This window comes from Saccopteryx leptura, chromosome X (genome assembly GCF_036850995.1).
Source record: "Saccopteryx leptura isolate mSacLep1 chromosome X, mSacLep1_pri_phased_curated, whole genome shotgun sequence".
NCBI classification, from domain to species: domain Eukaryota; kingdom Metazoa; phylum Chordata; class Mammalia; order Chiroptera; family Emballonuridae; genus Saccopteryx; species Saccopteryx leptura.
The window spans coordinates 36,288,767-36,304,608 of NC_089516.1; the positions used below are offsets into that span (position 1 = coordinate 36,288,767).

The 15,842-nt window shown below is 38.8% G+C and overlaps 1 protein-coding gene across 1 annotated transcript; it reads left to right on the top strand.

The window, feature by feature from the left end:
* Positions 1–2,014: 2,014 nt before the first annotated feature.
* FUNDC2 (FUN14 domain containing 2) lies at positions 2,015–14,499 on the top strand. Its single transcript, XM_066357127.1, has 5 exons — positions 2,015–2,188; positions 6,917–7,055; positions 8,067–8,142; positions 10,273–10,404; positions 13,354–14,499. Exons 1-5 carry the CDS (start codon positions 2,056–2,058, stop codon positions 13,429–13,431), a joined length of 558 nt encoding a protein of 185 aa, XP_066213224.1. The 5' UTR covers positions 2,015–2,055; the 3' UTR covers positions 13,432–14,499.
* Positions 14,500–15,842: the final 1,343 nt, after the last annotated feature.

Consider the following 15,842-nt stretch of genomic DNA (forward strand, 5'->3'; position numbering starts at 1 on the left):
TCCAATAGGGGAGACAGAAAGGTAGCCCAATATTCACAATACAGGGTGATATATTCTCTGCCAGATACGTTACACATGATCTGATTTATCTCACAATGAGACTACAAAGTGAGTAGTACAGATGAAGCATCTGAGGTGCAGAGAGGTTAAATGGTTTGCCTAAGGCTATGCAACTACCCATTTGTCCTTGCCAGACAATGTGTTAGGCACTGGGGCACAGTAGTGAAAAATAAAAACAACTGAGAGAAAATAAGCAATACTCATAATACATGAGTACCTTATACATATTAGAAGGTAAAATAAATGTTGTGCACAAAAAGAAAGTACAGTCTACCCTCTGTATCCATGAGTTCTGCTTCCCAGGGTTGGGAATTGTCAGATGTGGAGGGCCAGTGATAATCATTGTTCTACACCATTTTATATAACAGAATTGAGCATCTGAGGATTTTGGTATCTGTGGGGGCCCTGGAACCAGTCTCCCACAGATACCAAAGAATAAAAAGGGAAAGGGGTGTACCAGTTTGCAATTTTAAAAAAGGATGGGTTATGGAAAGTCTCACTGAGAAGGTTACATTTCAGCAAAGGGACTTTGGTTTCTACACTGAGGGCAACAAAGAGTCACAGTAAGGTTCTGAATAGAGGAGGGATGTGATTGCAGTTACCTATTATTTTTATTTTTTATTGAATTTATTGCAGTGACATTGGTTAATAAAACTGTATGTTTCAATTGTACAACTGTACAATACATCATCTGTATCTTGTCCTTTGTATTCACTATCCAAAGTCAAGTCTCTTTCATTTATTCCCCTTTACCCTCTTCTACCTCTCCTTACCCCCTTTTCTCTACTGTAACCACAGTGCTGTTTGTCTGTGTCTATTAGTTCTGGGGGTTTTTTTGTATGTGTTTTTTGGTCTTTTTTATTATTATTTTTATTGGTTGAACTTTTAGAGATAGAGGAGGTGAAAGAGGCAAAGACAGAGAGAGAGAGAGAGAGAGAGAGAGAGAGAGAGAGAGATCAATTTGTTGTTCCACCTATTCATGCCCTCATTGGTTGTTTCTTGTATGTGCCCTGACCTGGGATGGAACCCACAAAACCTCTGTATATCAGGATGACGCTCTAACCAACTGAGCTACCCTGGCCAGGGCCTTTTTTTTTTTTTTCTTAATCCTTTCACTTCTTTCATCTCAATTACCTTTTATATTGCTCTTTTTGGTCGTGGTGGAGAAAATAGACTTTAGGGGAGCAAGAGTAGGAGCATGTCAACCTGTTCACTAGATTGAGACAAGATTGTGACCTGGGCTAAGATGGTAGTGCTGGAGGAGGGGAAAATGGCAGGATTTACTGTTAAGGTAGAGTTTATGAGGGTTGCTAATAAATTGGATTTGTGGGATTTGAGAGGAGTTTGGAATAACACTAAGGTTTTTGGACCGGTGAAGTTGTCTGTTAACTGAGATGGGGTGACAGCGAGAGTAGCTTAGGGGTAAGGTGGGGAGATATGCCCTAGCACAAAGTTAAAGGGCGCGGTAGCATTGCAGGCAATGAAACTCTTCTTTCCAAGCGCTTCTCGTATTGTGATTGCTTAAATGTTTTTAAAATGTCTGTCTTCCTGAACTAGAACAGCGTCAGGCACATAGATACCAGCACTGATAAATATTTGCTCAATGTCCACATTAACAAAAATGACAATCCTGTTTTCTTTATTTTTAGTAAAGTGACAGCTAAATAGTCTTTACTAGGGAACAGCTGGGTCATGATCATGCCTATAGAACACCCTATCAGGTGAGTATCTAGCCCCCCTGTACCACGGAGATACTCCGCCAGGGTAGGCTTTCTGCGCACGCGCAGCTAGGAGCAGCTGCGGTGCCGGGCCTCTGGGCTTGAGACACCACGGGGGGGGGCGGGGCGAGGAGGGGGCGGGGCTGGGGAGAGGGGCGGGGCGGGGGCGGAGGGGAGAGGGGCGGGGGCGGGGGAGGCTTTGTGACGCAGTTGCAGGCAGGGATAGGGAGTGTCCCCGCGAGCACCCAGCCCGCCCTCTTCCGCTGTGGCCTTGGGAATGGAAACAACTGCCCCACGTGCCGGAAGCCACAGTGCGGCGCTGACAGCGCGCCACTCGTTGTCCTACGGCGCCGAAACCCCGCAGGTGTCATCGCGAGATCAGCTAGTTGAAATGGCCGCGTCCAGTCAAGGTAAGAACTAGCCTGCGCGCTGCCGGCGCCTTGAAGGAGCCGCCTTCCTGGGCTGCGGAAGAGGAAGGGCTCCACGTCCCAGCTGAGCTCCCCAGGGGGCCCAAGTGGCGCCGGAGCGGGGAGGGTGATGAGTGCTGGGGATTTGCCTCAAGCCCAGCCACTTCCAGGGTCCGGCCAAGGTCAGGCGCCGGCTTGAGCCGAACTGCCCCGGGCTGTTGTCTCCCCTTGGTCTCGCTTAAACTTCCGGCACCGCCCCCAGAAGCCTAATCCCTGAGACAGTCCGTCCCAGTTCTCAGAAGGCTCTGGCCACTTGGGGACTAAAGCGGCTTCTTTAGCCGTTTACTCTGTGTTTACTCTGCCACCTGACAAGTGTTTTACTGTGTGTAGGGCGCCTTTCGTGGCGCTTTTGATGGTTTTTAAAGAGTTATATGCTAGTGATTGTACTTTGAAATAGTCTTTTATTTAGTCTTCATAGTCAAACGAAGATTCCCAATAATATAATAATATAATATGTAGTGGAGCACGTCTTTAATTCATACTTCTTACTCTACTTTGAATGCTCCATGGTTATATTCAATTCGGTACTGTACTTGCTTACAAGATCCGATTACTAAACAGAACCATCATTGAAAATTCAATTATATAAACAGGTTACATAAATTATGTTGAAAACAAAGGCAATAAAATACTCAAAACTCATCACTTTTTTTATTTGCCATGTTTTACTGTTATCTATGCTCTTAAGACTATTTGTGTTTATTGTGTCTATGTGGTGGAAATAACAGTATTAAATGATAACTGTGCATCTCTTCCCAAAGTTTCAGTGATGTCACAATTCAGTGATGTCACAATTCAATAATGTCCTACCATGGAAACTGGGAGGGGGAGGGGAGAGGGGAGGGAGAGGGAGAGGAGCAGATGGTTGCCTCTTCTACAAATCAGCCCTCCCTCAAAACCAGTTGTTAAATATTTATCAGACACCACTGAATATAGGTGACTAAGGGATTGGAATGCACAATGTAATTATTTTCCTGCATAGCAGACTGCCCTTATTTACTTAAGATGAGTAGGTTGGTCAAGTATTTGCATGTAGGAAATTGTTGTGAGAAATTTTGAGGTTGTCATCATGAATTTCAATCTTTATTACAGTGATGCTCAGTGTGATCATTGATTTTCCCATAAGCAAGGCTAGTAACTTATTTTTGTCTATGTAGTGCTTAGCAGTCTTTATTGAATGACTGAATGAAGTTCTGCAAACTAAACATTTCTAATTTAATCCCTCTTTGGACTGATACCCCTTTTGAGCTAAGGGGCTTGGTAAAATTACATTAAAGCAAAACTCAAAACTCGACCCTGGCCGGTTGGCTCAGCGGTAGAGCGTCGGCCTGGTGTGCGGGGGACCCGGGTTCAATTCCCGGCCAGGGCACAAAGGAGAAGCGCCCATTTGCTTCTCCCCCCTCCCCCCTCCCCCCTCCTTCCTCTCTGTCTCTCTCTTCCCCTCCGCTCTGGTCGTGGCAGAGCGATGCCCCGGAGGGGCAGAGCATCGCCCCCTGGTGGGCAGAGCATCGCCCCTGGTGGGCATGCTGGGTGGATCCCGGTCGGGTGCATGCGGGAGTCTGTCTGACTGTCTCTCCCTGTTTCCAGCTTCAGAAAAATACAAAAAAAAAAAAAAAAAAAAAAAAAAAAAAAACCCTCAAAACTCATTCTTGTTTTTAGTTATAATTAATCCAAGGAGAGAGTTTCTTCTTTATCATAGCAGTCATGTTTTGTTATTATATTGGAAAATAATTTTTCAAGTGAGAGTAGGGGAGATACAGAGACAGACTCTCGCATGCGCCCTGACTGGGACCCACCCAGCAACTCCCGTTTGAGGTCGATGCTCTGCCCATCTTGGGTTGCTTGCAGCCCAGTTAAGTTTTAGCACCTGAGGTGGAGACTCGAAGGAGCCATCCTCAGTTCCCAGCGCGATGTGCTTGGATCAATCATGCCATGACTTTGGGAGGAGGGGGAGGAGATGGGAGCGGGGGCGGGAGAGGGAGAGGAGCAGATAGTCGCCTCTTCTGTGTGCCCTGACAGGGGAATTGGACCTGGGACTTCCACATGCCAGGTGGGACACTCTACTACTGAGCAAGCCAAAAAAACTTTTTTTAAAAAAAATTAATTACTTGTGAGGCCATAGGAGGCCCAGTTCCTCAAACATCCATATTTTGGTTCTGATGAATTGGGATCTACAAAACATCTTGAATTATTTTTTCTAGTAATAGAAACTCAGCAATATATATGTTTTTAAAGTAACAGTTTTATACATCAACATTAGGAGAGGATGAGATACATTTTATGCCTTTGAAATGTACAAACTGACCACAGGGAAACTTATAGGTTCTGTTTATCTAGAGCTAAAAAAGAGTATCTTGATCTTTAAATTCAAGATCTTCTGCTAAATAATTTCTAAAATTTATTAAGACATCTCTAGGGAGGTATATGGTAGATCACACATAGAAAGAATTGACTATCTTTTCGTGGAGGGATTTCTGGTGATAATGACTTTTTTAGAATTCTTGGATTATATTTTGTGTATGATATGTAAAATAGAGATTGAGGTTTTTGTTTTTAAAGACACTTAAATATAATAGTTTCACACAATTTGTTGAAAAGACTTTCCCCATTGAATTACCTTGGTGCCATGTTTTGAAAAGCAAATGACTATATGTGCAGATATACTTTTATTTATTTTTTTTGTGACAGAGAGAGGGACAGATAGGGACAGACAGGAAGGGAGAGAGATGAGAAGCATCAATTCTTCGTTGTGGCACCTTAGTTGTTCAGTGATTGCTTTCTCATATGTGCCTTGACCAGGGGATTACAGCAGACTGAGTGACCCCTTGCTCAAGCCAGCGACCTTGGGCTCAAGCTGGAAAGCCCTGCTCAAACTAGAGCCTGCACTGAATCGGCGACCTCGGGGTTTTGAACCTGGGTCCTCTGCATCCCAGTCTGATGCTCTATCCACTGCACCACCGCCTGGTCAGGCATAGATCTACTTCTGCACCCTGTAGTCTCTTCTATTTATATATTTGTGTGTCCTTAGGTCATCTCTACACTGTGTCAAATATAATAGCTTTGTAAGTCTTGAAGTCTCTTGACCTTTGTACTTTTCCCCCAAAATTGCTTTGGCCCCTTATGGCACATTTTATTTTCCTAAATGATTGCAATGATGTCTTCCATTCCGCATGCTTTTTTTTCCCTTGTGACTTTGACACTGTACCACTGAGTGATGGGGTCTCTGTATTCAGATTCTATATGAACTACTCCAACAGGGTGCAGTGGAAGTAACACTGCTTGGCTTCTGAGACTACGTCTTAAAGAATATAGCTTCATCTTCTGCCTACCACTTGGGCTCCCTCTGTCTCTCATTTTCTCCTTTGGGACAGGCACCCTTGAACCTAGACACTGTATTTTCAGTAAGTCCAGTAAGTCCAAACTAACCTACACAGAGGGGCAGCCTGTATTTGTGATTTTAGTAGGAGATTCCTGGCCCCTGTCTGTAAGTCTTCCAATTGAAGTCTTGGACATCATGAAACAGACATGTGCTGTATAATGCAGTATCCTGTCTAAATTCCTAATCTAAAATTTCTGAGAGTATAATGATTGTTTTTCTCCATGAAGTCTTGGGGAAAATTTTTTTGTATAGCTATAGAAACTGGATTAAGCTATAGAAACTGGATTAGTACTCATAGTAACTGGAATAGCCCTTTGCATTGCCATATAAATTTTAGAAGCAGTTGGTCAGTTTCTAGATAAAATCCCGCTTTTTTAATTGGGATTACATTGAGTCTATAGATCAACATGGAGAGGATGAATATCTTAAAAATACTAAGTCTTGCAAAAAATAGACATAGTATATATGATATATCTCCATTAATTTAGGCCATTCTTCAGTTTCTCTCTGTGGTGATTTGTTATTTACAGTGCATCTTTCATTAAATTTATTCCTATATTATCTTCCCACTGAGAGAGGGATTAGACATTTTAGTAACTCTTTTTTACTTATTGAGCCAATCACTTAAGTTCTTTTCTTTTTCTTTAATCTTTATGGGTGTTTTATTCAGATGGCCGGCAATCTGGGGAGACGGGAGTTATGTTTGCAAATCATCTTCAAATCGCTCAACTTCTGAACTTCCATTTCTTATTATAAGATGGGGTTAGTGAATAGTACCTTGTTCTGTGGATTTAATTAGATATACGTATTTATTGCTTAGCACATTGGTACCAAACAAGAGTTCAAGTAAACATTACCTCATATTTACTGTACCTGGAGATCCACATAATATTGAGAAGCTGTGAATTTGTGAGTTATTGAATAGTATTGAGTTACTCCTGAAAAGGAGAAGAAAATCCATTTCATTTAAGATACATAACATTAAGTATTACTAGCAGTTTTTTCTAGGTACTTTTGGTTGTTTTTAAATTTGACAGGAAAAACTAAGAGTACTGATTTTAAGTAGTCTAGGTTTTTTTTCCCCTCTAAGACAGATATGATTTGTTGATTTTAGTCTGATTTTCAGAAATTGGCAGTCAGAATTTAAGAGTTAATTAACCATTTAAAATAGAATAATATTTGGAGGTTCTTATTATAACTATCTCTTTAAAAATCTCTTAATCTAGTTAGGAATACTAGTAATTTATTGTAAAAAATAACTATTTTCTTATTCAGTATCTTAATTCTTGTAGGACACTTTGACTCACTGGACCTTGCAGAATTGGCCAAAAAGCAGCCATGGTGGCGCAAGCTGTTTGGGCAGGAGTCTGGGCCCTCAGCTGAAAAGTATAGTGTGGCAACGCAGCTGTTAATTGGAGGTGTCACTGGATGGTAAGTGATGTGAAAGAGGTCCAGTGTCTCTTTTTTTAAAAATTATTTTACATGGCTTAGTATTGCGGTTATAGGAATCATCTCCTTTAACCAATAAAAACACATTGACATCTGTGAAATAGATTTCTTAATGTGTAGGATTTATCTAAACGTCATGTTAACGTGCTATTTAATGGTTATATATGGTATTTACTACATGCCAGGTACTGTTTAAAGTATTTATATATGTACCTCATTTTCTTCTCACAACAACTCTGAAATTGGTACTGTTATTATCTAACCTCATTTCACCCCAGTTTTACTGAGAAATAATTGACATACATCACTGTATAAGTTTAAGGCATACAGTATGATGGTTTGATTTACATATATTGTGGAAACTATTACCACAGTAGATTTGGTCAACATTTATCATTTCATATAGACACAAGAAAAAGAAAAAAATTCTTCTTGTGATGAGACATCTTAGGATTTGCTCTCTTAATCACTTCCCTATCTATCATATAGCAGTGGTAACATCATGTCCACTAATTACCTCCCTGGTAGTTATTTGTTTTATAACTGCAAGTTTGTACCTTTTGACCACCTTCTTCCAGTTCCTCCCCCTGCCCTCTATCTCTTTTTCTAGGGTTCAACATATAAATGAGATGATATAGAATTTGTCTTTCTCTGACTTCTTGCATTTAGCATAATGTCCTCTATGTCCATCCATGTTGTTGCAAATGGTAAGGTTTCCTCGATTTTTTGTGGTTGAGTAATATTTCATATTTCATATATATTAGATATATGTAGCATATTAATACATATAATGTTTTAAAACATATATCATATTTATATTTAATATTTCATTATATATCACAGGCACACATATATATGTGATATATATACATATGTGTGTATCTATCTATATCCAGATAAATACACATATATACATATTTATATTTTTAGCACAACTGTTTCTGTGTGCCCAACAGCCTATCAACTTTTCTGGTGTTGATTTGGTTTTTGTAGGTGCACGGGTTTCATATTCCAGAAGGTTGGAAAGTTGGCTGCAACAGCTGTGGGAGGAGGATTTTTTCTCCTTCAGGTCTGTATGTGAAATATTCCTAGAAGTTTGGAAATCGCACTTTCCCATTAGAGATGTGGTGTGAGGAGATGTGATATACCCCTGGCAATATTAGACAAGAATAGCATTACGCTTGCTTACATGTACTATTTAAAATGCTAGTGACCTTTAAGTCAAACTTCATCAATGACTAGTTGCATTTTATTTTGTCATTTATTACATGGAGACATAGGTATACATCTTTTTTTTATCATACCTCCCTTTCAGGGTCTTCTTTAATGTATTTACATAGCCTTTTATTGTTTTTTTCCATATGGATCTGGTATACCTGTGTTTCGATTTTGTTCTTAGATATCTGATAGCTTTAGTTGCTCTTGTGGCTTTCCTTGGTCACTCATCTTCAGTCCTAAGGCTATTGCCAATTGATAGATACAGAATGCTACAGCTAACAATGTGGAACATCTTTTCATCCTTTTTGGTAAAGTGTCTAGGCATTTTTTTCCATTTTTAAATTGGGTTTTCTGTTTCCATACTTTTTATTCTGTCCCATTCATCTATGTGTCTATCCTTTATTCATTACCAATATTTTGATTATTGTAATATTATAGTCAGTGTTAAAATCAGGTAATATGATTCCTCAACTCTGTTCTTTTTTTAAAAAAAATCACTTTGGCTCTTCTAGTTTTTTTCTTTTCCATATACATTTTAGAATAAGCTTGTTGTACATCTATCTATAAAACATCCTGCTGGAATTGGGATAACTCTATAGCTCAATTTGGATATAATTTGATGTCAGGTCTTCCAGTCCGTGTAAATGGCCTATCTCTACAATTATTTGGGTCATCTTTGAGTTCTTAGCATTTCATAGTTTTCAGCATATAGATCCTGTAAGACTTTGGGTTATTTCCAGTTATTGATTGTTATAAGTAAAGATGCTATTTTGAGCTGTCATTCTGGATGTGGCAGAATGGTGTATGTGGTTTCAGTGTTGGTAGATAATGTCAAATTAGCCTCTTAAAAGGCTACTAGATAACAATCTCAGTAAGAGCAGATAAGGGTGTCTATCTTCCCATATCCTTACAATTGCTGGATATTTTCAATCTTTTGTCTCCAATTTGATAAAAATCTATAGTAGCTTATTAATTTTGATTTCCTTGATTACTTGTGACATTGAACTTTTCCTTTTATTAGCCACTTTCTTATGTCAGTTGCTTTTACCCATTTTTAAGTGGGTCATTTTTTCTTAATGATCTCTAGAAGGATTTTACTTTGATGAATATTAATATTTTGTTTATTATATATATTGCAAATATTTTCTTTAGCCTGATTTGGTAAATTGGTGATTCCATTAACTAAAATAGAGATTATAGGAAGGGCAACAGTGCAGGAGGAAGCTATAGAGGAGGAGAAGAGTTTCAGTTTTAGATACTTGAGATATTCAAGTGGATATGACTAAACAAAAATTTGATAGAGATACATGATATTGGTGGAGGATTGATTGATAGGCTGTAATCAGTTTTTTGTTTCCAAGGATAATACTAATTCATCAGAAAACTGCATATTTGATCAGTTTCATCCAGTTCACACATTCTTGATGATATTGTTTTCACTGAGTTTTAGTGTGTGGGAAGTAGGCATAATCTATAGTTATAATTGGCTGTGCTTCTCCCCATATCCCTTATATGAAGTCACTTTTGAGAAGTCTCTGTCCGGCCATGTGCTAGATTTTCTGAGCAACAATAATTACTACCTGATAGCCATGCTATAGTCAAGAAACTCAGACTTACGTTGGCTGTAAAGTTTGTTTTTTCACCTTACATCTTAGCTTTACCATTTTACCATTTTATTTTTTAAGCGAACTTGAAACGTTTTAGAGAGAGGTAAGAGTATAAATAAAGTAAAAGAATTGCTAGCAGTCATTGAAGGGCATTGATTTCTGGCACTAGACATAGGGCCTTCACGTAGAGTGGATGCTGGGTGAATGTCCAGTGAATGTCATTATCATACAAAGAACTAGATGGCAAATGTCTCCAAAAATGGAAAGTCAGAAGGGTTTTCGATGATGTATTTCAGTGATTTCTTTTCACACACACACACACAAAGTAACAGGCCTGTATTTCTCATTTCTTGCTATTGCTGTTGAAACTATAGATTGCAAATCATACTGGGTACATCAAAGTTGACTGGCAACGAGTAGAGAAGGACATGAAGAAAGCGAAGGAACAGCTGAAGATCCGTAAGAACAACCCCATATCTACAGGGGTGAAAAGCAAAGCTGAGGAGGTGAGACTGGTTTTGTTTACATGGAGTGTGAGAAGGGTACAGTTTTGTATGTAAAAAAAAAATGGGGCTAGACACACCTATTTGTCAGCTTTGTATGGAGTAGCTTCACCTCAGAGACATTTTTTAAAAGCTGGGTAATTGAAGTGTTTGGTGACTTGTGACTGAGAGTGCAAAGTGGTATATGCACGTATGTGAGTCATCTCTTGAACTAGTTCTTGTAGGGATGGAGGCAGTGCAGCAAGTGGGGAGGATAATAACGATGTTGATTGTATAGCCAATATAATCATTTCATATTCATGGACACACATCTCTGAAATATCCATACTTTACTTTTTCTATATATAACTAGCAGAACTTCTAGCCTTGGGGTTGACAACCTTGTTTTTTGTAAAGGGCTAAATGGCAAGTATTTTCAGCTTTGTAAGCCTTGTGGTCTCTGTTACAACTCCTGAACTCCACCCTGTAGCATGAAGAAAATAACCATAGACAGTATGTAGACAAGTAGGTATAACTGTGTTGCAATGGAACTTTATTTAAAAACACACAACTGGCTATATTTGGCCCATGGGGTGTAGTTTGCTAACCCCTGATCTAATCGATAAAACTGGGCTAGTTTATATTGGCTAGCACTGGAGGAACATGAAAAATTTTCCTTTATAAAAGTATGTATTTTGTTCCTGATTTATTACCTTTAAAAACATGTCAAATGTCCAAAGAAGTAAGTGCACTGAATTGGAGAGAAATAAACCAGGATCAAGGTGCTCGGCACCTTCCATAGTTTGGAGCAGTGGAATTCTGGATTCACAGAGGAAAGGGGAGGGATTTGTGATTTAAGGGTAAATTGAAATAGGCCTTGTCCTCGCACTCACACTCTAGTAGCAGTGACAAGAGAAAGTCATGGGATCAAATAGAATACATGGTAGGTGAAGTTAGGTTAAACATGGAGATTAAACACATGCATTTATCTCTGCTTCCTTCTGAAATGTATTGAAATGACAGTGACAATAAAAATGGTTAAACATTTAAATCCACAAGGACCAAGAGAACAGGAGAGGAATACCAGTAGACAACAAAAGTCAGCAAATTTTGAGGAGTTGGAAACCAGATAGATGAGTAGTAAATGACTTAGCAGACTAGAAAAATACTGAACAGGTAACTGCATTGTCAGGTACATGATGGCAGCTTTTGTATAGTGGCAAGTGGTTGGCGAAAACTGGTCATTTATCCGGAGTAGAATTTGTGGGGGCCCGGGAGCACAGATAGTCCCTCTTCTTCTTCCCTCCTTCCATCCCTCTTCCTCAAACTCAAGTTATGAAAGTTACACTTTTCTCATTTTGCGAAACCTTTATTACTCAAACAGTTACAAGAGCAATACATCATTGTCGAAAACTTCTTTTATGATACAGGAAGTATAATAAAATAATAAGTCTAAGGTTAACGTTTGATTAGAACCAGCTGTTGACTCACAGAGGGAACTTGTTAAAAGCTAACTAAAAGGTTTGGACTTGGTTTATGCCACAAAGTTTTGTATTCCTATTCATGGCCCAGCACTGTCACATATCTCAGGGGTAGTGGTTGGTTTCCCCCTTAGAGCCCATGGTCTTATTTGGGAAGCAGGTAATGAAAATGATTAATTCAATATTTAGCCACAACAGTGACTTCAGTAAGAGTTTTAGCGGGGTGGTGGTCTTGAAAGCCAAACTATAGCAACTCGAGAAATGAGTAGGAAGAAAGTAAAGGTAATGAATGAAAGAAATTATTTCAGGAAGCTGTGTGATTTTTTTCCCCCATTCTCCTGATGGCAGATGGCAAATGCCTCAAGTTGGGAAATGTGAGGTCCAGGCCAGTCAGGGGGAATGAAAGTGACTCAGAAGACTTAGGCCCCGTTATAGTGAGGAGTCTAGAGTCCCAGGAGGATGGAGTAGTCGAGTGGACAAGATCAGAGGAAGGTCAGGATGTGAGTACCTTTAGATGGTTGGCTGATGAAGTCATTGTACCTCAGTTCAAGAGATGAGTAGGCCAGAATACTGGATGTGTTGTCCCTGTGAACACTTTCTAAGGTGGTGGTTGTAGTTGGAAGAAAGTTCTCTTACCAAAGTTCTCTCTGAAATGGAGATTATAGAGCACAGACATGGGAGCCAAAGGGGCCAAGTGTATGCTCCATGCCTCAGATCACTGGGAACTTTCACAGGATGTAGGATGCTTTGGGAATTTAAGAAAATAAGGACCTCACTTGTTAATCATTCTGATGTGGTGAAGTGTGAGAATATGAATTCAAAGCATTTACTTGAGAGGAAGTTTCAGAGGAGGATGGGTGGAATGTAAAGACAGATGGATAGGATGAATGTATCGAGAAACTTGGAGAAGAGACTTCAGAGTAAGCAGCCTGCACTGGAGAGTAGGTGCTGAAGAAAATGGAAGGAGTGGAATTGAAAATTGTGAATTGCATCTGTAGCCAGTTTACTGAATGCAGCTTTACTCTTTCCCCCTAACTGCTCCCATGAACTGTTCTTCCCTGTCTCTACATGAGTTTTTGGGTGGATTTCTTGGCTCTATTACTAAAGACAGAATCCACTGAGTTTGCCTTGACTTCTTCTCATCCCCCATATGGACGGTTATCTGGTCACACAAAGTGCTGTCTTGGAAATATTTCTTGAATTTGATCACTGTGCACTAGCATCCCGGCCACCACTGATCCAAAGACCTATTGTCTCATCTCCTGATTTGTGTCTAGCTTCTTGTTGGGCTTCCTGTAGTTTTATTCTCCCCATAGCAGCCAGGGTAATTTTCACATGTAAGTCCATTCATGGCTTCCATTGCCCTGTGAGTAAAATACAAACCACTCAACAGATGAGGGGACTGACATTTGTCAAGATTGCATAGATAATAGATATGATTTCTAATAATATTTTTAGCAAAATAGCCCATTGTGCTATCTTCTGTTCCTAGGTGGTGTCGTTTGTGAAGAAGAATGTTCTAGTGACTGGTGGATTTTTCGGAGGCTTTCTGCTTGGCATGGCATCCTAAGGAGGATGACTTCGCTTCTGTTATTCCTGATTATTCCACCTAGCAGCCACTTCACTCCATCATAAGACGAGTCTCCTCTTCCTCCTCCTCCTTTTCTCCTGTGCCTTCCTTTCTGCTGTAGCATATATGAATGGCTTCCATAGGCATCTGTTGGTGCAAACTGATACAACCCTACTGTGAGCTTCACAGCAACAACGGAAGAGACAATATACATCAACTCTCCTCCCAGAACACTCCCCAGTTGACTAATCTGTAAGTCAACAAGAATGTTCCTTTCCCCCTACATAAGATACTTACTAGAACATAGTGCAAGATAGCTCACCGTGGAAGATGAGTAGATCTTCAAAGGCTGTCCCCGACTTAATTTGGAAAAGGAATAACAAGCATATAGATAACTTATTACGCGCTACATGGAAAGGAAGTAAATACATTTGCCTTTAAGCATGAAATATTTTGTTATCTTGGTGTCTACTTTCTTTTTTAGTTGGTTTTAGATTACAGAAAGAGAGATATTTATACCTGTTACAATTATCCTGACAAAATGGCTATGTAAGCACTAAAATTGAAAATCTTTGAATATAGAATGAACTTGTGTTAAAGGTATACATGCTGAGCTGAAGATAATTGTGTTTGGTGGGAAAATATTTAGGGAAATTAACCAATAGATACATCATTAGATAGTCAGACTTAATGAATCGTTTAGGGGTAATAAGACATGATCTGGGGCAAGAGGTTTCCACTACATAGGATAATGCATCTCATGGCTGTTAACAAAGGGTTTATTTATGGTAAAATTAGTAACCTTAAGCGGGAGAAGGAAGAAGCCCTTGGGTTTTTATTTTATATACAAGGTTTTAAGCTTTGAAATGTAAAGTATTCTTTATTTCTTGTCAAAACATTAGGGGTAGTCATAGCTCCTCTGTGCCAATTCTGCTATTTCTTTATCCAGTTAATATAAAATATATGACATTTGAACCAGAGTTTTAAAGGGTGGCATTCCAGGTATTCAGAACTGAGAATGTTGGCAATAGCACATGTGAAATAAATTATTTCTATCATAAAATGTAATCTGCTGTCTCGTGATGACTCTGACTCTTAGACTTATTCTTTAAAATAAACATTTATAGACACACACATGCTTAAAATCTTAGCACATTTTGCTCTAATGTTCTGATACCACATTTGCAAGTCTATGTAGAATATATGCTTCTAGAGGACAAGGCTTGTGTGTTCTTCATTATGCCCACAAAGTCTAGCACTTCACAAATACTCATTATGTCGAATATATGAATAATGACATCATACAAAGGTATTTGGAAAAGGGACTGTTGCAAAGAATTCAGACTTTATGAATTTTGAGAATTCAGAAAACTTAGAACTAATTCTTAAACTTGCAGGTAATCTCTTGCAAAACATATGTTTTAAGGCCTTTTAAAATGTTTGCCTTTTTACTTGTCTTGGGAATGATGATGTATTGAATGTGGAAATTGTAGCAACCAGTGGATGTATGGAACTTCCATCCATTTGTATTTTTCTCATACATTACAGTAGTACTTTAAGGCAGCATAAGTTATTTTGCTTATAATGTGTATGAATCATCCCCAATAATAATACTATGATCCTCTTTTTTGCATATTTTTATACAAGAACTTGAAGTTTTTCCACTTTTTTATTATGGAAACTTTCAAACATATACGAAAGTAGAGAAATTAGTACAGTGACCTATGTATCCATCACTCACCTACAATGATAATCAAATTATAGCTTGTTTTATTAATTATTTTGAAATAAATACCAAATGTGTCATTTTATATTTCAGTATGTATATCTAAAAGGTAAGGACTCTTTAAAAATCACAAATACAATACTCTATTATCATACCAAAAACTAATAATTCAAATATCTAGTTCAGAATTTCCAGTTTTACATTTGGTTTGTTTGAATCAATATCCATATAAGGTTCACATTACATTTGGATATGTCTCTTAAGTCTCAATCTTATATGTTCTTTTTATTTTGACTTCCATTATATTTATTGAAGACACTGAGTTATATGTTCCCTAGTTCCTCTCTCATATTCTGCTTCTGATGCCCAGGTACCTGGGTTGTGCTAAATAAGGCAATCAAGGTTGAAGCCATTTGATGACTCTACTCACGTTATTCACCCAGACCCATGGAATGGTGACTATGAAACCTCACTGAAGTGCCCTGTGCACCTTTCAGCTGTATGTTGGAGAGAGTGGCCACTGAATGCCTCTCCAGTAGGGTGTGGGTTGCCTTTTGTCCATCTATTTTTTTTCTGTGATTATTGATGATGAGAACAAAAATTAGCAGGCTGGTCTAAGCTCTTTTTATTGGGTTGTAATAGTAGATAATAGACTGAAATAAGATCTATCGGTCCTTCCTAAAAT